Here is a 23879-nt window from a genome sequence, read left to right on the forward strand (position 1 = left end):
CAAAACTTGCACATTCTGGAACGAAAGAAATTGATCTGAAACCATTATTAATAGAACCTTCGGCTTTCTTGATTCACAAGCAAGCAAATACTTACTTCCTTTTGTAAAATGTCTTTCGTAGAAATCTTTGTTATTTTTAGTGTGAATTAAATAATTAAAAATTTATTTTTTTATTAATTTATTTATTATTTAATGTCGAATTAAAAAATAATAATGAGATTTTAATACTTGATAAGATAATAAACGATATATTTTAACAAAAAATAGCAATTTTGGCTATTAAATGTTTGTTCAAAACAGATTTGAGTATAAAATTATAAAAGAACTGATTAGATACCAATTAAAAAAAAATTTACAAATTCATTACAAAAATATTTCCTTAATTATTGAGTAAAAATAAGAAAATAAAAAAAGAACTTGATACGAAATATGGGTAGACATCCTCGACGAAAATAGTATTTCTCATGTATAGAATTCCCATAGATGAAGATCAAAATTATTTTTATTCATTACCATTCACATTTTCGTATCCAAACTCATGTATTGAAACTAGAAGTTTTGCTACTAACAAAATCAAAGAAGAATTATTTTTAAAAAAAGACTTATATTACTTGGTATCAAAGTTTTGAATTATGCTTGTGTCATCATTCCAGTTTAGGTATTGAAACGAAATATGTCAATATCAGTGTGTATCTGTATACAATTTCGAGATATATATCTATATATTTTATCATCTATAAAAAAATATTTTTATATATATAATTTATACTAAATATGATTAAACCTGTAATTAATCATCAAATAAATATCAATATGAACCATTTATCTTTTACTGCCTTTCATTTAGAAGTTTTTTTGTTCTAAGCAAGCAAATTTATACTGGGTAAACTAAATGGTTACATGATAATAGATTCAATGGAGTGGAAATCCCCAACAATCATCTCAAAACAACAAATACAAGACCAGTGAAATAAAATAAAATAAAAAAGAAGGATCAGAAATCAAAAAATTGACTCCAACCCATTTCCCGAGTGGAAGCTACTTGAAACGATTTTTGTATAGTATGATAAAAATCCTATTAGACTGCGACTAAAATCCAATATGAACCATTTCCCATTATGTGTTGCATTTTGTTTGTCTGGATTGATTGCAAGAGTCTTTCACGACCACTTTGTCTTGATAACCAGTTAGGACAAGTAGAAATACAGGAATGCAGCAACCAGAAGAAGCGTTGATACACCGCATACGACCTTCACTGTTTGTGGTGACGTGTATGGTTAGGTGGTGGTCGGATCTAAGAGATCCGAAGTTACAAATCCCAGTGGTGCCGCCCGTGACAGCAGCAAGACTCATGCACCGCTCTTTTGAATAGTTTTCTTTAACCGTCCGATAAATCGGCAGTTGGAGAGTCAGCCGGTGAGGTGTGTGGTGGTCTTAAGAGGTCAGTAGGCTATAGATCGGCGCTTCTTTGTACTACACAGAAAATAACGAAAAAATTAAAAAAAAAAACTATAAAATAAAGTTTTGAATACCATACATGAGGTTGTATCGGTCAAGGCACTGAAACAAAATATTTTAATACATATTCCGTTTCGTGTACTGTTTTGGAATAGTCGATATATGAATAAATTATATATATAAATATATATAAATTATATTCCAAAATAATAGTTTATACATGAATAAATTATATATAAATATATATATATATATAAATTATAAATAGCCTAATTTAAATTGAGGGTAAAAAAATGAGCTTGCAATTTGAAGAAATGAAAAAACAATAGTAAAGCCTGAAATACCGGCCGGTATGGGCCGAAATATAGGCCGATACAGGCCAAAATATCGGCCAGTACGAGGGGTATTTAGGGCGATACGAAACAAATGTAATACCTGTACTGAACCATTGGTCGGTACAGAATATATCGGTCGATATGGCCGGTACGGCCGGTATTTAAAACACTGCTATAAACAGCTCCAATGTTAATCAAACAGGAAGAGGGAGGGACCTCCATCAAAGTTTTAAATTTCTTACCATACCAGCCTGTACAGTCGAAATATAGCGTGCCAAAATAATTTTTGATACAGAAAATGGGTCTGCTTCATACCGATGTGTTTCGACTGGTACTCGCCAGTATTTTAGATTTCAGCCAAAATGTCCATTTCGGCAAGTACATATAACAAGATCTGGCTGTTGAGTGATCCAAACATTTTTATGATTTTAGTAGAATTGTAGTGCCATTTTCACAGTCAGAGCAATAGAAATGTAAAAAGGATAGTTATGTTATCGGCATCTGCAAGACTGTACCTCATTTTACGAATAGAAAAGTAAAAACTAAAGGACTAATGGACCATTACGTTAGTGCACGTCTGCACCTCATTGAGATCAATAGATATAAACAATGTTTAAAATATTTAGAGCACGCCTGCACCTCATTTTGAAAGTTTTGAATTTATTATTATTTTATGAGATCAATTTTTTTATTATTTGTTTTAGTTAGTAGTATTATTATTTTATTTTATGTGATTTTAAGGTGAGTGCTTTTATTTTAATAGCAAGATTTAGATTTATTTAATTTTACTTTACAAGTATGTATATTGTTAAAATTTAAGACTTGTATTGAGAAGTAGTATTATTGAATTTATGACTTATTTTATTATTATTATTTTAGAATATAGTTTATGTGTATTTACATAATTTATATATGTATAAATAATTTTAAAACGGTATACAAAACAATATCAATATCAAAATCAAAATATTTCATTCCAATACGTTTACCCGTATGATTTTTTAGTGTTGTATTCAAAACTTGAACCTCCATTCCTTCAAGGAATGGAAGGATGGCATACAGACTATACAGTTGGGGAGAGAGAAAATGAACTCTGGCTAAGGGAAATGGCATTCCGATAAGAGTCATGCTAGAGCCACCGTTGGTGGCTCCCGCTGGGAGTCACCAATAGGCTCTAAAAATTTTTTGTTTTTTGTTTTTCTTTTCAAATCATTTTTTAATACTTTTAAATAATTTAAAAAATATAAAAAAATTCATAATAATATTAAACAATTTTTTCTTAACCATTAAGAAAAAAAAAAAGGGGGAGCCAACAGTGGACTCCAGTGGTGGCCTAAGTATTATCCTTCCAATAAAGTTACAAGCTTTCAAAAAAAAAGAAAGATAAAGCTACAACCTTTCGTTTAGGTACTCACCCACAATGTATTACATCATAGTGCTTCTCAAAGGCAACATATAAAAATAAAAATAATATGTTATTGTTATAAACCAACTTGTATTGTATGACCACATTTAGCCATCATAATTGACCAGATCTTAGTCGTCAATTAAGACTTTTGTACCCCTATATATATGAGGATATTTCTAGGTTTATGGGATCAATAACACGGAACCTCTCTCTCATTCTCTCTTTTCAATAATTCACAACACGTTATCAGCACGATGCGGGAAAAATCTTCCTTCTGCTACATGGTTCTCGAGTTTCTCTCTCATGGGAAAGACCATGATCAGACAAGGCCACCAACACATAGAAGTAGCATCTGATCTCCTTCGTTACCTTGCAAATCTGAATTTCTTTATGGGTCTTTTCGAATCTTGATTTTTCTCGGTGGCGTACTTGTTTGTTTTCTCGTGTTGATTTGGGTGCTTCTATTCAAAATTGAGTTGATTCATATCGTGAAGAAATGGTGGAGATGGATCAAAGATTGCTTTCATGTTCACCCGAGGCCGATCCTCAGGTTCTCAAAAGACAAAGATCCGTGAGTGAGAAATCGGCCGGGTCGTCCTCAAATTTCTCCCGAAGGAGCTTGGACACGGGCCTTGCATCAGCCGAGCGAGAACGCCACGATGGGTAGAGTTTTGGAGCAATGCAGTTGTTGATTGTCGCTGTCGGAACTCATCTTCGTCGTCGTCCTCATCTCCGGAACGGTTCTTTGAGATACCCCACAGCTCAAGATCACGAGCATGAATTACAGTCCTTGAAGGGGGAACCTTCCGGACCTCGGTATTGGGAACCAATTCATATGGGATCCAACATCGAGGCCAAGATTTGAGTTTCTTCTTGGCCATCAGATTGCACAACATCACGAACCCCAACACCGAGGCCAAGATCAACTAGAGCGCGTACTGATCTACCATTTTCCAGATGCAAACCCGGACGAACTCTCGGGTTCCTGCCACCTTTCATGCTTGTATTCGCTGGACACGTGGCGCCCAAAGAGCACCAGTGGAACCAGCACGGCTTAGGTGGCGACAACGTGAGGGGCAGCTGTCGTGACCTCCACCCAGGTCCCGTTAGCCTGCTGTATAAGACAATATAAAATAAATATCTCGAATGTGCTCCTGAAATATTGAGTGTGCTCCTGAAGTAACAATATCGAGTGCAAAAATTCACAATATATTCTAAATTTATATTTGGTCTTCTAGTGGTAGAGCAAAATAATGAGTTTTTGTTAAGAAATTATTAGTCACGTCCTACTAGTTCCACATCATTCTCTAAAGTGAATAATTTTGGATTTATATCATTTTATTACTGGAAGTGAAAAGAATGATGCATTTTATTCAAATAAACGAAAGAGATTGGACGTGATAATGAATATCTTTATAATACTTTTATGATTTTGGCCCAGAAACTCGTCTTGGAAAAACTACTAACTTTCTCTTTGAAATGATATTATACAACTATTAAATCAAATATTATGATGCATAAAAAATGATATAATTCAAAATATTTATATTTTTTTCATGATTATCTTAATCATCCAAAATCAATTACGATAAGTCAAATAAATTTCATATGGACATCCATAAAAGAACCAGAAGATTCTTTTACTATAAAGTCTTCCCATCAAGAGTGAAAAGAAAAATTTGCTAAAAGTAAATAAAATAAAATAATTCGATATTATCTTGATTATCATAAATGAATTGGAACTTCAAATGATAATTAATTTATAGATGTAATAAGATAAAAATGTCTCATATTTTAGCTGCTAAAATTCCAGTGAGGATTGAAGTTCCCATAGGACAATTAAGAAATTTAGCAGTCTAATGAACATAAGACATGTCTAAAAGCGTGTGAGACTCATTGGTACAAAAGATAAAATATCCCGAAAGAGAAAAGCACAAAGAAAAGAAATTGGTGCTCCTGAAGAGGCCGTACCCACAAAACAAGTAATAAGATCCATCCAAATTTTCTGTATAAAATTCTCTCATATAAACTCCTGAAGAGTATAAACCTCTTGAAGAGTGTCTTCTGAAAAGATTTTTCATGAAATGTCTTCCCTTGAAGAGGGACAGGTACCTGAAAATAACGAGATCTTGATATATTTCATGAATATTGGGAAAATTATAGATAGAAATAAAACCGTTGTCGACAACATATTTTCATATAAGATGGCAATTAACATTACCAGAAGTAATGAAGAAAGTGAACCAAGAACCGTGAAAAATACCGACGTAAAAATATTGGACAAATTTGAAAGAAACAATTCCTACAGTATTGATATCACTAGTAAAATATGATGTATATAGACTTGTAATCCAAATACCTAAAAATGTGATGCTTGTTGAATATCAGTGGGTATTTATATAAAGGAAATGAAAATGTGATATATAAATTACGAGTCAGTTTCTCGCAGACAATTCCTGCATAATTGATATCACTAGTAAAGTGTGATACATATGGACTCGTAGTCCAAACACTTAAAGAGGTGATACTTGTTGAATATCAGTGGATATTTATATAAATGATATAAAATACTTGAAACTTCTAATCTGAAAATGTGATATATAAATCACGAGTTAGTTTCTCGCAGAAACAATATTGGTATGCTTTTAAAGTGGTTGAAATTATATTGAGGTTTTTTATTAGCTTAAAAGTTATCGAGAGTTTGGATATGCATGATTAACTGCATATTTATATGGATCATTGGATCATGACATATATATGAAAATCCCTGAAAGATATAAAATGCCTGAAACTTCTAATCTAAATACATCCAGAAATATGTATTCTATTAAGTTTCAAAAATCATTATATGATCTAAAACAATCCAAACGCACGTGAAACAAGATATTTTTAATATATTTTCAGTATCTATATTAATTTTTATTGCAGTTTATATATATGATTTTAAATGTTATTGAGGCTTTAGAAGAGCTCATGAAAACTGCACATATTTGAAATATAAATCTGAAACCCTTTCGGCTTCAAGGAGGACATGAATGAAATTATTAGTTTTGAAATACCATCTCTTAAATACAATTAGTATTTCAAATTCATATTACGGTTTTGTAAGAAGTGTGCATTATTCAAGAAGAAATAAAATGGAGCACACAGAACATCTACCAGAAGGTAGAAATACAAATATGAATATTTGTGAAAAATTATTTTATTATCTCGAAACAAAATTACAGAAATTTAAGGCTCTTCGCCTCATTCTTTAAACGCTCTTATTCTTCAAATATCTGCATGGCATTCTTATCTAAATGAGTAGGCAATTGAAAAGAAGATTTAAGTAAGGATTTTAAATTCATATTCTCTTACTTTATTACTCATATCTTCATATTGGGCTCCAGAAGAAGTCGTTGAAGGATAGAAATATTCTCGTGGAGTTTGTCAACCCACAAGTTTTGGATTGTAGTCGCTGATAAAATGCGACAATGCTTGATGAGTATCGGGTACTGAGATTCACAAGCTCATAGATAACTTCATTATCTAACTTATTAATCATATTATTATTATATTGTATTATAGCACCTACAGAAGAAGCAGAAACAACTGGTGAACGAGGTGCAGAATACCTTATATATTGGTCATGAGAAGATTGCTAAGCCATTGCAGAGTAAGAATGCAAAAAAAAAGTACAGAGTAAGAATGCAGAAAAATGAAGAAAATGAGATGCGAATGAAGATGAGTTGAATATTTCTTTTATAGAGAAAATTATGACAAAGTATCTCTATTACTTCACAGCATTTCTTATGAAGCATCTCTCTACAAGAGACAAGAGATGTAGTATCATAACCCTGCGCGCGCTTGACAACTACATAAGAGCTTTAAGATCCTGCGGTGCTTGGTCTAAAAAGATGGCCACCATTTTTGTTGAATATGGAGGTTACCGACTTAATTTTGATGAATTATCTACTAACTATATTATTTACAAGAACTTCAGAATAGCACAACTTCAGAAGAGTAGTGAATTTAATGTTAAATGATCTTGAGTCAATATGGTGAATTTATTTACCAAAACATTATCAACTGCATCATTTAAAGAGTTGCAAAGATTTTTCACTATAAAGTCTTGAAACACTTTTATATGGACAAAACTTATCCCCTAAGTATTCCAATGGTTGCTCGATCATTTGATGAACAGAAAGATCCATTCTGTCCTTGTGAAGACAATGAAAAAATTCTTAGTCCTGAAGTACCTTATCTCCAGTTCAATTAAAGTTCTGAATATGTGATTATTTGGATCAAGTCCACAATTAGTTGGATATACGGATGCAGGTTATTTTTCATATCCAAACAAAAAGATCATTGTAATTCATGAGGAGAAATGTGAAATTGATGTCAAGCATATACAGTCAAGTAATAATTTGACAAATTTATTCACTAAAGCATTACCAACTGCAACATTTAAGAAGATTATGCAGAATATTAGAATGTAGAGACTTGAAGACCTATTATCATGCACTTTTCAGGGGGAGTAATGTCTTGAAGACTTGTGCTGATTGTACTCTTTTTCCTTCGCTAAGGTTTTATCCCACTGGATTTTCCTTTGCAAGGTTTTAATGAGGCAATCCTAAAATATTTGGTGGTACACATGAATATTGTACTATTTTTCTTTTCGCCATTGATTCTTTTTCTACAGGGTTTTTCTTTGAAAAGGTTTTAACGAGGCATATTCTTTAAATATGATCATCCAAAAGGAGAGTGTTATAAACCAACTTGTATTGTATGACCACATTTAGTCGTCATAATTGACCAGGTCTTAGTTGTCAATTAAGACTTTTATACCCCTATATATATGGGGATATTTCTAGGTTCATGGGATCAATAACACGGAACCTCTCTCTCATTCTCTCTTTTGGAGGCTCTCTCTTTTCAACAATTCACAACAGTTATAACTAATATTCAACTATTGTGATTGTTAGGCCTCATTTAGTTATATAGTTTAGAATAAATAAGATGAAATAATTTTTTAAAAGTTAAATAAAATATTATTATAATATAATTTTTTAAAATTAGTTTTGTTTTAGAATTTGAAAAACTTGAATTGTTTATTATATTTTGTATGAAAATTTATGAAAGTTGTAAAAATTATATTAGATGAGATAAGATATTTTAGATTTGGATATCCAAACCCGTCTTAAACTATACTTGTCGTAACAAAGAGAAAATTGGTAATAGTAAAAAAAAAATAACAAATATAATATAAAACAAATGAGTAATGCTATATACAGTTACTTTTATATACTTTTTACGTACTTTATTGATGTAATTGATTTCATGAATTTTTTTTAATATTTAATTAATCATATCAGTAAAATATATAAAAAAAATAAAAATAATTACATATAAAATTTTTGAAAATAAAACTATATAAGAGAATGAAACATAGACGAATAGAGAGATATGGTTGGATGGGTGTCTTGCTGCATTGGTAGATAAAATTAAATAAATAAATAAATAAAATGAGTCTAGGTGATTACTTGGATGGGTACGTAGGTAGGTAGATAAAAAAATAATAAATAAATAAAGATTTGAGTGATTAGATGGGTGACTAGGTTAATATTTTTAGGGTAGTGCTAGGCCACCGCTGGGCCAAAAAATTTTTTTTTTTTGTTTTTTTTTTCATATCATTTTTTTAATGTTTTTAAATATTTAAAAAAATATAAAAAATTCATAATAATATTAAATAATTTTTACTTAATCATTAAGAAAAAAAAAAAAAAAACTGGGAACGGTAGCTCAAGCATTTTCCATATTTTTAATGGATTCCATTACTTTTCACGCTTAATGGGTAAATGGCACATCAGTTGTCCATTACTTTCCTGAATAAAGTTACTCATGAGATACTTGCTCCATTGTAATCCAACATGTTGTAGTGGGGTTGTTCGGTCATGATATAGGTAATCTCTCTACACTTTTGAGAGTTTCATTCTACTGGTTTGGGAGGTAAAGTATTCTTATTTTTTATTATTTTGTATTATTAATAATTATTATTTAATATTTTTTCATTAATTTATTATTATTATTCACCGAATATCTGAGATCATCTTACTACTCAATCACAATTTTAATCTCACATCTACATTTTAACAACATTTCAACTCCAAACGAAAATGAAAGTATTCCAGCTTTTGTTATGTATAGCCATAATCTATAAAAGGATTTGCAGTGGTTTTGGAATTTTAGAGTCTGTATTTTATGGTCGAATCATCTGCTACCAATAAGCAAGATTGAATTTGTTATTTCATGTTGCTTTTCGTGAAAAAATATCAATTGAAGTGAAGGATTTTTTCAAACAAGAAGTAACTAGATTAACTATTTAATCAAATGATATTGAGCATGTTTCTCATCTTTACTAAAAAACCAAGTGGGTTATTTCTTTGCAAAATTGTGCTCAATTTCATATATGACAATTCCAGCTAGATCTCTTATTTAGTTGAGAGAAAAATCCGTACAAATCAAAATTTTTGAAGAACATATAGAGAGAGAATTAGATTTGGGTAGACAATGTCTAGTTGTTTACCGATGTCAAAGAACAGCCCATTCTTGTTCTAATCCATCCCCATGCTCCAAGTGTGGTTGTTTTTTTCTCCTACCAACGTATAATTTTCCTTTGAATTTTATTTAATTTTTTCCCACTAGAAAAGTCAGGAAAAGTAAACAAAATTTGGTTTAGACTTTGACCATGCTCATGTGTGTGTTTCCCCCAACGTTTTCTCTAGAAGCAGAGGAGAATGTTTCATCTAGCTTTTCACTAACTTTTTTTCTTTTTTGGGGAGTTTTTTTATTTTCAGAAATTGAAGGGTGGATTGATCTGACGGTCGGTACGAACCATGTTGATTCAAAACTTCTTCAATAGAGAAATGTTTTGGATCTTCATAATAGGTCTTAGCATTTTTTTTTATTTAATGGTTGAGTAAGTATTTTTTATTAATATTGTGAAGTATTTTTTATTGATATTATGCTTTTTTATAAAAATTATATTTAGAATATTTTAAATATATATAAAAAAATAATATTTTATTGATGTGTCAACCTTAATGTAAAGTAAAATTTTAGAAGGTGACCGATTAGAAGAATGAATCTTTAAGAAAAGAGAAATGATAAATTATAATTATAAATATGTAAATGTCGTATAATTATTTAAAAAAATAAATTTAAAATTTAAAAAATAAATAAATTTTTTAATAATAAATTTTTTTTTTCAAATAATTACACTACACTTATATACACAGTAAATAACATTACTTTTAAGAAAATGGAACGAAAGTCCCGAAAGATAATAAAGCAAGTTTACGTATGTAACACGAAAGCTACAACTTTCAAGATCTAAATCAAAACGCAGCGTTTATCGTTGGTCCCCGGAGCGAGCTTTCATGTCTGCAGAAAGTAAACCGAATGCGCACGGCTTAGACTATTCTCCCTCTTTCGTCAAGGCTTTCTGTAGCTCTCTGATCTCAATATGCTTGTATATATGATATGATATATATGCACATTCCATTTCCATGCATACAGATAGCCAAAGAATAAACTGAATTTGTGTTGGGGTTTTCTTTTGAGTGCTTTGTAAAGCCATGGATTTTCAGAAGAACCGGGTTCGGCTTCTTTACTTAATCGCCGCTATCATCGCTCTCAGCATAGCAGGTACTCATACATTAAGCTTATATTGTTTTGAGTAGGTGTATTGTACTTTATGGAACTCCAATTGAGAACATGACATCTTGCTTATGTGTGATTCGATAGTGTTTGCCTCTATGTTTTGTTGAATTCAATTGTTTTCTGAGAAAATGCAAGAAAATGAGCGAAATAACTAAATAAGATTCATTCTTTTTTCCAAGAGACTTTGGAATCTAGTGTTTCATGGATATTTCCAAAGGTAGGAGGTCTTAAACTCCATTAGTTTATATAAGTTGCAAGACTCACAGTCATATTATAAGCTATCCAAGATTTACTATCATAAACTATTTTGATCCATCATTTTTTTCAAAGCCTTTTCTTTTTCCTACCTTAGCTTAAGACTGGGGTTTTAGGCTTCGTTTGGATAGTGACTTGAGATGAAAGTTGAATAAAATATTATTAGAATATTATTTTTTAATATTATTATTGTTTTAAGATTTGAAAAAGTTGAATTGTTTATTATATTTTATATGAGAATTTGAAAAAAATATAATGATCAGATGAGATGAGTTGAGATTAACTCTGAATCCAAACGGGGCCTTAGTCTTGTTTGTGCTCCATGTTTGACCATTTCTTCATGACTGGTGTCAACTGTGATGAAATTCTTGACTATGAGTTTTAAAGGATGTTATGCTACCGGGATTATGACCTGTTCTTGGTTTTAAAGACTATACTTATATGTAAGTATGGGAGATGCTACATATGGGCATCTAGGTGGATGAAAATTCTCGAAAGGAAGGTTATTATATTAGGTTGGTTCTAGCTGCTATTGCAGTGCATTTAGTAGGTATGATTGGAAAGATATCTATGTTCACGGATGGGAATATGTTGTAGAAAGCTCGAGTTTGTGGGATTGAGATTTTGGAGAATATTACTAATCTTCCATTTCTTTTGCCCCGGTATGTAATTGCCTTGTACGTAATTGGAGGTTCTATTAGAAATTGTCAATGGCATAGCCCGATTATACTAGTGGTATACAAGAGGAACACCTAACTAGAAATTAAAAAAAGAGACAAGAACATCATGAAAACTCGGCCCGCCCATTAAAATCTACTGAGGCTGCACAAAGTAATATAGTATTGAAAAAGAAATATTTACCAGTTTGGTGAAATTTTTGTTGCAGTAACTCCTTCTTTTGCAGGAGGTGGGTTGTTTAATGAAGAATTGAATTTATTTATTTTTATCTGTCCTGGCAGTTTTTTCCTGAAAAGAGAACCAAGCTGTCAACAGAAAGTGTTTGAATAATATTTTTGAATAAGATATATACTGAAATGATGTTTGATTTTATCTTAAAATAGTTATTGTTATTTTCAATTGTTTATGTATCGTCATTTGGTTGTTCTGTTATATGCTTTTTATTTTGATACAGAATTACTTTTATTTTATTTTTTATAGCTGAAAAATGTCGGCAACTGGTTGGGGAAGAGGCTTCATCTCGGAGTGGGAAGTTTACATTCTTGGACTGTTTTGACATGGGCTCTGGATCTGTAGCATGCGCTGTGAAGGAGGGTGTGAAGCTGTATGTCTACAACATCAGAACCGTTCATGTTGAAAAAGTGAGGCGTACTGCATTTGAGACTGCCTTAGTTGATGCAGTGTCACAGAGGATGTCTCCTACAGATGCAGCCAAACTAGCAGAGAAAGAAGGTGCAAAGGCCGCAAAGTTGGCTACCCGGCAAGCCAAGCGCATTATAGGTCCCATTATCTCTTCCGGATGGGACTTTTTTGAAGCAATATACTATGGTGGTACCATGACGGAAGGATTCCTCAGAGGCACTGGAACATTATTGGGAGCCTATGCCGGTGGTTTCCTTGCAGAGGAAAGGCTTGGGAAGATTGGCTATCTTGTGGGAAGTCATTTGGGCGGTTGGGTTGGAGGTAGAATTGGAATTATGATATATGATGTGGTTAATGGAGTGCAGTACTTGCTTCAATTTGTTCAAACTGAAGAAAATGTAGTTCGTGAAACGTCGGCTTATGAAAACTCTGAAGGTTTCAAGGATTCATATACTTATGAGGCTCCTTCGTATATGAGTTCTGAAGCATCTGAGCATTCTGATGCTTATGGAACTCCTGATTATGAGACCTCTGAAGCATATGAAGAATCTGAACTGTAGGTTCACTTTCTGAATCTTTTCTTGAAAATTTATTGACTATAGTTACATTATGATCAAGTATTTTAGTGAGTCATAAAAAATTTATGCATAAGCCTATGTGTAATCTTTTCTTATGGTTAACTGTCTTGTAGCTATGCTTCAATTAGGTCACCCTATAATTCCACAGGAAGTCATTTAGTTGAACTAGCTTAGTTTGCGTTTAGACATATTCGTGAATCTAACTAGGGAGAGTTGTCTGTCCAAAAGAAGAAAAACCATTTGAGAGTCGAATATCAAATTCCAAGGGTAAATAGGTTTGTTTATACAGTGAGAAACTGATTCATTGATCATTTTCTATGCTGTGCTGTTTTTAGGAAAGGAGTCTTCCCTCCCAAATCTCTACCCTCTTGGGTTGAACTTAAGGAGGAAGAAAGGTAACGTTTTTAGACGTAGGTTGATAGTGCTGGAGAGGAGAGGAGAATGTAGGTGAGTGATGAGCCTCAGGGCCAAGAATTGGCATATGGTTGGTAGACGACTGAATGCCCAGTGTTGGGCCAGTCTTCATGCTTCACTAGCAGGTACAATTAAATGTTGATTTAGGGACATCACAGGGACCATGCTCTGGACAAAATTGTACCACCCAGTGGGCATAAGAGTCCGATTTCTTGGGTTTTAGGCCAAATTGGTATTAAGCGGTTTGGATAGTAAGTTGATATTAAAATTGAAAGTTGAATAAAATATTATTAGAATATTATTTTTTAATATTATTATTATTTTGAGATTTGAAAAAATTAAATTATTTATTATATTTTGTGAGAGGATTTGAAAAAATTATAATGATAATGTGAGATAAGATAAAACACTTCTTATATCCAAACACGAATTTATTCTCCTTTTATCAATTATTTATTCTAATTTAGAGAGAATGATGATTTAGAAAAATGCTAAAGTCAGGCATACTTGGGGGAGGTTGGGGTCCTCGGTTTAGATCCAAAACACCAAGTCCTCCACGCCAATGGTGGCCTTGTGATGACCGAACCTTGGTTTCTCTCTTGCTTGGCTCACGTGCAAAGGTGGTCAATATGACCACTTGGGGATGGTGAGGTTAAGTGTTTAGGCTAAGATGGGTGTATGGAATGATGGAAGATGAAGGATTGTGTGGTTCAAGGGTGAGGGGTGCACGACACAAGTGTGTGCTAGTGTAGGCGCCACTTGGAAGATGATTTAGGGTTTGGAAGTTGTGTTTAGGGTTTGGAAGATGTAAAATGGGTGGCTAGGATGGAAGATGAGTGATGTGGAGTGGGCAAGCTAGGGTTGGCCGAATTTTTTGTGATGAAGGGATTTTAGGAAGTTTCCTAAAGTCTTGGAAGTCAAACTTCATTGAATCTTGGAAATGACCTTCCTAAAATCTTGGGATATGATGGAGATATGAATGGCTGATTATGAGAGTTATTTTAAGGATCAATTAGGATTCCTAAATGATAGGAATCTTAATTGGAAGATGTAGGGGATGGCTAGGGTAAGATGGATGAAGCAATCAACTATGGAAAGTTGACAAACACTATAGTGGGCGATTTTGAGGGGTTGGACATAGGGGGGAGATCGGTCCGGTCCGGTCCGGTTCCGGGGGGTTTGATGGACCGGACCGGACCTATTCGGTCCAGGGATTCCCTACCCTGGACCGGACCGAATCTCAATGGAACCGGGCGGTCCGGTCCCATTCGGGACGGTCCGGTCCGGTCGGTCCAATCGGTCCGACCGGACTCCAAATGGGCCAATGGCCCAATTTTTTTCTTACATCAATTTCGGCCCAACAGTTAAAATCCACTAATAATTTATCTAATTTGAAGCCCAAAATACCAAAAAAATACTTAGAAAGAAAAATAAAAATAACCATTAAAAAAAATTATCTATATACAATAAATTTGAATAAAATATTTTACTACCAAATGAAGAAAAATTTCTATATACGTTCTAAACAATTTAAAGATCAATCAATTATAGTATATACTATTTAATATTTATCATATATCTAAAAAAGGAAAGAAAGCTCTTCTAACAAGAGAAAAATATAGCAAAAATCGATTTTCATGTATCTTACTTTACATACATGATACATGGTACATCAAATTATTACAATCTGCATTCTAAAAGGCCAGAAAAATAAAAATCCATTCCCAAGCAATCTGCAAGCATATTTAAAAAATTCAAACCTGCAAGCATATTTAAAAACTAAAAATTAAAAAGTCTTAAAAAAAAGAACTATCAAAGATTAGAAGTTATATTTAATAATTTACATCAAAAGCACTGATGCACAGTGCACTATAACAGACTAACACTAGCATAAATTACGTAAAAAATAAAAAAAAGACCAACAGTAGCATCTAAAAGTTAACATAATTACATCAAAACAAAATACAAATTATACAATTAGGTAATTGTTTAATCAGTCCCTGACTATTAGCAAATTCCTCACGATCAATTTCTCCATCAAGGTTGAGATCACGATTCACAGATCTGCAGATAAAAAAGTAAAAAACCAAGGCGTTAACCTATTGGTGAACATAATAAAAATCAACCTTTAAACATTAGGTTAGTCTGTTATAAAATAAATCAACTCAGTTGGTGCAGCATTTGAGTTGGTACAAAACAAGATGATATTGGTGAACATAAAATAAATCAACCTTTAGTTAGCCTTTTACACAAGCTGTAACTGAGTCTTTTTACCATGCACTTCTTCAAAGTGCAGCAATTAATGACACAAGGCCTAGATAAGATGGTTTTAGGAGAGGATTAATGACACAAGGCCTTGATATGTACAGAATCACTATAAAACAAGATGTTTATTGAGTTTAACTTGTGAATTTTTCAAGTATTAAAGTCCAAATATAATAGAGAAGCAGATTTTACAAACAAATCACATCTAGAAAGAAATAAAATTGGGAAAAATAAATATAGATTTTAAACAGAATTCATGTCTTACATGATTACATCAACATTGGGTTAAGACTCGGTAGCCATTTCATTTGATCCTTCTGCAGAATAAGCCAATTCCCCAACAAGTTCTCCTTCAATCCATAAAAATTTAATACAAAACAAATGAAATAAAGTTAAAATAATATAGAAGATAAAACAAAATATACCACAAAATAAATCAAAGTTAATTGATTACATACCCATATCTATCTGCTTCTCAAATTCCTCCACTTCATCCATTAAAGTCCTAAGGCTTATTGGAGTAGAGGAAGAACGGAGCCAATTTTGTGCACATATGAGAGCCTCAACCATCATCGGATTTAAACTACTTCGGAAAGGGTCAAGTACACGACCTGCAGTGCTGAATGTAGATTCAGAGGCCACAGTAGATACCGGTATTGCAAGTACATCACGTGCAACCTTTGAAAGTATGCGATATCTAACTGAATTCACCTTCCACCAATTTAGTAGGTCAAAATTATCACCTTCATCCTCACATTTTTCAGCTAGATATCTATCAACCTCTGACCTGCTTTCCAAAGAGTCTTCTGACTGTAACTCTTGCTTAAATTGGGCCATCAATGCAGCATGTCTATTCGTAGACTGAGTTGTGGAAGGACTCGCATCTTCACGTGGGGAACTTGTGCGTTGAGGAGAACTCCCTTCTTCATTTTGGATGTATGCCTCATACATGCGGATAAATGCATTTTTCACCTTCCAACTCATATCAATGATTTTTGATTGATCATATGCATACATTTTTCTCAACCCAAAGTCAAGATATCGCATCTTGTAACGAGGATCAAGAACAATCCCAACGTACAACAGCATATTCTGATTATCCATATTCTCCCAATACTTTTCAAACTTTCTCTTCATATTTGAGGCCATTAATCCCACCACGGGACTTCCTTCTTCACACTCTATGTTAATGGCATTTTTAATATTCACCAACTCCGAAAAAAATGTATTGCAAGTTACATACTCACCCCCCGAGAAGCGTAAAGTTGCATCATGAAATAATGCAAGAAACTTCTCAAACAACCGTACCTTATCCCAATCGGATGCATTGGGAGGCCCTAACTTCTTTGACTTTCTTCTAGTTACCACATCACCTTCATCATCGTCATCATCATCATCTCCAATACTACTTAAAAAGCACATATCTTCTTCCTCCAACCGATCAAAAGCTTTTCTAAATTTCCCAGCCCTCTCCAACATAAGATAGGTGGAGTTCCACCTAGTTGGTACATCTAGGCAAACATGACTTTTGCATTTAATCTCTTCCAATGCCACACACTTCTTAAATGTATCCCACCTTTGAGGGGAGGATTTAACATACTTCACAACACCCCTCACCTTCGCAATAGACTCCTCATACTCTTTCAATCCCTCACGCACAATTAAATTTAGAATGTGTGCACAACATCGAACATGCAAGAATTCATGTTCCAAGACCGTATCCCTCCTATACTTGGTTTTTTTTTTCAAATAAGAAATGGCCCCATTATTGGAACTTGCATTATCAAGAGTGATAGCAAGTATTTTCGGTCGCCCCCAATCATGCAAACACAACTCTATGCCCTTACCAAGTGTATCACCCTTGTGATTTTCAACCAAAGAAAAGGAAAGAATCCTCTTATGTAGCTTCCAGTCATCATCAATAAAATGTGCTGTCAGACACATATAATTAAGATTTTGCACGGATGTCCATGTATCCGTGGTGAGGGAAATTCGTTGCCCTCGAAGAGCACTTTTTAATTTTATTTTTTCACTGATAAACAAATTAAAACAATCCTTCGCAATCGTCCAACGGGATGGAATCCCTACCCACTTAGGGCAAACCACAAGCATAAACTTTCTAAAACCCTCCCCTTCAACAAACCTAAATGGCAACTCATCAACAATAATCATCTCTGTCAAGGCTTGTCGGCAAGCCTCAACACTAAATGAAATGGGCACAAGTCCCCCACCACCACTACCTCCCTCCATTTTCCAACCTAGAGTCGTCTGGGACTTATCCGTATTCTTAAATGGACCTTTCTTACATTGCTTCTCAATGTGATGCTTCATAGACTTTGTACCATTGATCTTTGTATCACACGCATACGAAGCACCACAGTAATTACATGCAGCCCTAGGTTTAGTGGGATCCCCTTTTGATATTCTTGTAAAGTGATCCCAAACCATTGACCTAACTCTACCACTTTGTGACCCACCAATGTTAGATTTATCACTTACATTGGGTGGGGGTGGGGGTGGGGGCGGAGGCATACCAGGGCTTTGTATTGACTCTTGCACCTCATTGGTTGAAGTTGACGAATCCATCTAGAAAAATAAACAACCAACAATTAGTGTAATAAGTTTTTCTAGAACAATTGGCTGTTCGTAGCCTGGAAACAACCCTAATATCCACCACTATCCAACACACAAACAACCCTAATATCCATCCAGGCATCCACATTGGCTTCATCAAAGCCATCTTCAAAAATTGATGAAAAGTACAAGTTTTCCATAAATATAAGACCTTTCTATCCATAATCTCACATTGGATTAGCCATTTGATTCATCAAAATGATAATATAAATTTATTTTTATAATAATAATTTTATAAAAAAAATAAGATTTTTCAGTTCGCTCGAGCGGAATGTCGAGCGAGAGTCGAGCGCTCAACTCTGCCTGAGTTCGCTCGAGCGGAATGTCGAGCGAGAGTCGAGCGCTCAACTCTGCCTGAGTTCGCTCGAGCGGAATGTCGAGCGAGAGTCGAGCGCTCAACTCTGCCTGATTTCGCTCGAGCGGAATGTCGAGCGAGAGTCGAGCGCTCAACTCTGCCTGATTTCGCTCGAGCAGAATGTCGAGCGAGAGTCGAGCGCTCAACTCTGCCTGAGTTCGCTCGAGCTGAAAGTCGAGCGAGCGTCGAGCGCTCCACTCTGCCTGGGTTCGCTCGAGCGGCAAGTACGCGAGGCTCGAGCGAACCCATCTGTTTTCCAGAAATGGGCACAAGTCGCCAATGCTCTAAAATCCACAACTATCCAGCACACAAACAAGCCTAATATCCACAACTATCAAGCAAATTAACAAAAATAATAACTAATAGGTAAGATATAAAAATAATAGAGAGAGAGAGAGAGAGAGAGAGAGAGAGAGAGAGAGGCACCTCGTTTGAGATGCGACGGAGGGGCAAGTGGGCAACGGCACAGCGTCGGCAATGGGTTACGGCTTGGAGGGGATGCGCACGGCACGGGGCTAGGATCTGTAGAATCAAGTGAGCGTCGACTGAGAGTTGAGAGAGAAAGTGAAGAGTGAAGACTGAAGGAGGAGTGGAGGGAATCGGGGGGGAGGGGGGGGAAAGGGAAATTATGTGCTGAAACGGCGCCGTTTCAGCACATAATTTCAGAAAAAAATATATGGGTTGCGTGAAACGGCGCCGTTTCACCCAACCCATATAACTTCTTCTAAAATCTAATTCTAAACAATAAAAAAAAATTAATAAGTTGGTAAAAATATATTTAAGTTAGTAAAAATAAAATTAGGTAAACTATTTAATGTGTATTATTTAATTAAATCATTAAAAAAATCACTAGTTAATTGTTAATTTAGTTAATTATTAGTTATTACTAACTTAGAGAGTTTTTTTTTGTTTTTGAAATTTACTAACTTAGTAATAGTAATTTACTATTATACTAATACTATTAGTCTATTAGTAATTTAGTATATAGTAAATTAGTAATATTTATTAACTTATTTACTATAGTCTAATAACTAGATAGTCTAGATGTAATAACTAGTAACTAATAATATTAATATGTAATAACACTAGTTAGTAGTTACACTAGTACTAATAGATAATAACTTAAATATATTAATTTAATATATAACTAATAGTATACTATAATTACTATTATATATATTAGTAATTTACTATATACTAAATTACTAATAGACTATTATACTAATATAGTAATACTATTAGTCTATTAATATATAGTAAATTAGTAATATTTATTAACTTATTTATTATAAGTTTATAAATTATAACTAATAACTAGATGTAAATATCATGTAATACTAATAACTAGTAGTCATTTATTAATATAGACGGTTAGTGATTTAGTCTTAGTCTTAGTAAGTTAGTATAAATATTATTATATTAGTATTATTGTATTAGTATAAAATTATATATATTAATAATTAGTATGATAAATATTAGCCTATTAGGTAAGATAAAAATTATAAATAATTATAGATTATATACAATTATAAATAATTATATACAATTATAAAAATTATAAATAATTATATATAATTATAATTATTATATAAATAATAAAATATATTAATATTCATTCGGTTCGGTTCGGTCCGGTCCGGGGCAAAACCCCCCTGAACCGGGACCGAACCGAAACCTGTCGGTCCAGAGAAAATAGGACCGAAACCGACCGGACATTCTACCGGTTCGGTTCGGTCCGGACCGAAACTGCCGGTCCGGTCGGTTTTGCCGGTCCGGACCGTCCGATACTCTCCCCTAGTTGGACAGATTAAATGAGCCAAATTCAATAAGAATCACCTCAAGAACAGGGATGAACACACATGAACACAATGAAGAACATGCATAAACAATGAAGAATAAAATGAAGAACACTCAAGAACAACGAAGAATACTCAAGAACAAAGTAAAATACTAATGAACTTGAATGAACCAAAACCATAAACAAGGATAAATCACTACTTGATTCACGGATTGCACAAGTAATGAATAAACCTCATATATTGATAAACACAACTTGGATTCACGAATTGCACCAAATTGCAAGAACAAGATAGATGAATCACACTTATTCAAAGAATTGCAAAGTGTGATTCTCTCTTTGGGAGTCACGAATTGCACCCAAAAAGCCTAAGTGCAAAGGCACTAGTTTATGATCTCTCAAACAATAGTCTTCCCTCTACGAGTTTGCCAAAAGATCCTAAAGCAAATGAAGGGGGTCCTATTTATAAGAAAAACAAATTGAAAACTCCCAATAGGTCCCCAGAAAATAAATAAATAAAATAAATAACAAGATAATGACCATGGACCAAGGCTAGCCGTGGCATGCATGGCCCATGGTGGGCTAAGCGGTGCACGGTGGTCAGGTTGGTCCATGGTCAGGTGGTGCGGTCATGGCTTGCTGGCTGGTGAGCCATGGTGGCGCGCGGCATGGCTGGCTGATGGTGAGCCAGGGTGGTGCGGCATGGCTAGTTGATGGTGAGCCATGTTGGTGCACGACATGGTGGGTATGGCTTGCTAAAGGTGAGCCATGGTGGTGCACGGCATGATGGGCATGGCTTGCTGAAGGTAAGCCATGATGGTGCATGGCATGGCCCAGGCTGGTGGCTTGGGCCCTGAGTCTGCAAGGCATGGGCTGGAGCCATGCACTGGATGTCATGTCTGATGGGCATGCCACTGACCTGCTCCGCAAGGCATGGGCTAGAGCCATGCACTGGATGGCACGCCGCGAGGCATGCCACTAACCTGCTCTGCAAGGCACGGGCTGGAGCCGTGCGCTGGATGACGTGTCTGTGGGGGCACGCCACTGGCCTCGCTAGGTGGTGTGGGGGCATGCATGCATGCGCGCAGATGCATGCTCAAGGGCACGTGCAAGCCTGCACGCATGGTCTACGCGAGGTCAGTAGCCTCCATGCTCGCCCGCTGCTTGTCATGGTTTGACCCAAGGCATGCAAGTAGACTAGCCATATGACTTTCCTGACTCTCAATGGGTTGTGCCGAGGTGTGGTCCCGGGCAAATCTCCTGGGGGCTGTGACAGAGGCCCCGTGCACGACGTCCAGCATGTATTACTGAAACGAAGCGTTTCATGGATCAATCCCTCAATCGCGTTCTTCACTAACACAACCTCATGAAACGGTGTGTTTTAATGGGGGAAAAAAAAGGCCTAGCCCTCTGCGCCTAGAGCCTCCTTCCATCCATGCGTAGAACCTCAATTTCCCTTCGCCAATTACAGAATCTCAATCCCTCTGATGAATCTCGCGTCCCTCTCAAAATCGCTTCCCTCTCAAGAGACATACACAGTTGCTAGTACAACCCATCTTTGTCAATGCCAAAAATGTTGATTGCTGCAAAAGTAAGAACAGAGCTTCAAAAGGTCGCATCTTGTAACCACTACAGCCTCCACCCATTTTTCAGCTCCCTTTTAATTGCTGCAGGCTCTACAACTTCCTCTACCTATCTCTCCTCTTAAGATTGTACACATATACATAAGTTCTCTCAATATTTTTCTACATCTCTATGCATCCATGGGTGTATTTTTTTCGCTTTCATTCTCGCTTGTCACGTTTATTGTTTGCCGACTATGTACTAGTTTCCAGTTCCTTTTTGTCTAACTTTCACTTCACTTTTTAGATTATTTTTTCATATTTTTTGGTTTATAAGATATTCACTTTTGTAGCAGAATTTAGCTTAAACATTTCGTTTGTTGAGATACTTGGATTTCTACGAGCAAAAGGTAGCTTTCTCCTACTGCGTTTAGCACTGATATTGACCCTTCCCCACGCCCCTTCCTTCTCATCATAGATTTCACAAGTCCCCCACCCCTTCGTTTGATAAATTTTCCCAGTCACACAGTCCCAAACCAAGCACAGATGAAAAAAAGAGAAGGCTTTATCAAAGGATCTTACCTTGTTTGACGCCGAGGAGTGGGTGGCAGCCGACAGACCTACATCGCTTTGAGAGAGATGAAAGAGTGGGAGAGATCTGAGAGAAATAAAATATGTTCTGATAATAGCTAGCCGACAGTCCTCTTGTTCTTTTTTTTAATTATTTAAATAAAAATGATGACGTGGCACAATGCCACGTCAACAGTGTACGCATACAGGCATCAATTCTGCCTGTACATAGCAGTGCTCGATGATTTAATACTATTGGCCAGCCAAGCTTACGTGTGAAAATAAAATGATGTCTGAAAACATAAGAGCATTCACATCCCATTCCCTATAAAAATTCCTATAATTTAACTAAAAAATATATTTCCTAAAATTTTTTCTTAAATTTTACTCATCTTTCAAAAACTTCCTACATCTCATTCCCTATATTTTCTCTATTTTATTAAAATAACATCTCTTTATTATTTCTTTATTACATTTTTCTCTCACCTCCTTTTATAAACTTAACTACAAATAATTTTATCAATATAAAAATAGTTTGGAGACAAACAGTAGATCCCCATATTTAGGGACTTACTGTAGCAACCCCATCCCTAAATCCCAAAATGAGGAATGGGATGTGAGGTGGTTTGGGATAAAATCCCTAAATATTTCTTCAAATTATAGGGAATTCGGTATTTGGGACACCGGATGTGGATGCTCTAAGAACAAGAAGACTGAAACCTTAGATTTTTTCTATCCTTTTAGATTTGTATTTTTAATTTAACTATAGTCAAATAGCATTATTCTTGTTTGAAAGATCCACATTTACCATATAAATGCTCTTTAAAGGTTATGGGGATAGCACATTTCTTTTTTTTCTCCAAAATCTAAAATTCGAGAATGAAATTATGCAGCCCTTATGTCTCAATCCAATCCTCAAAGTTTCCCATATTTAAGTTGGATTATTTCATTTATTTTTGAGCATATAATAGCAAAAATCATTATTAATAATTATTCGTAACTTTTTGCATACGTCGCGCGTAACAAAACTAGTTATGTTAAAATATGATTCAAAATGGATTTTATATCGATTTGGCTGGCAATTTTACATGGGCATGATGTTGCATTGGTGTTGGGCTTCGATAACTTCGGCCTAATGGTGTCAGATCTTTCGCCAATATGGACCGGATTTCTTGGGAAGATGAGGTTCTAAAGTTTTGGTCCACTAGAAGAAGTAGACGTTACAA

At 34.6% G+C, this 23879-nt stretch overlaps 1 protein-coding gene across 1 annotated transcript; it reads left to right on the plus strand.

Moving 5' to 3' along the window:
- The first annotated feature begins 10595 nt into the window (after positions 1-10595).
- Positions 10596-13128, plus strand: LOC122314976. The gene is made up of 2 exons (XM_043130639.1): positions 10596-10887; positions 12316-13128. Exons 1-2 carry the CDS (start codon positions 10818-10820, stop codon positions 13035-13037), a joined length of 792 nt encoding a protein of 263 aa, XP_042986573.1. The 5' UTR covers positions 10596-10817; the 3' UTR covers positions 13038-13128.
- The last annotated feature ends 10751 nt before the right edge of the window (positions 13129-23879 follow it).

The sequence above is a fragment of the Carya illinoinensis genome, chromosome 7 (assembly GCF_018687715.1).
Source record: "Carya illinoinensis cultivar Pawnee chromosome 7, C.illinoinensisPawnee_v1, whole genome shotgun sequence".
NCBI classification, from domain to species: Eukaryota; Viridiplantae; Streptophyta; class Magnoliopsida; order Fagales; family Juglandaceae; genus Carya; species Carya illinoinensis.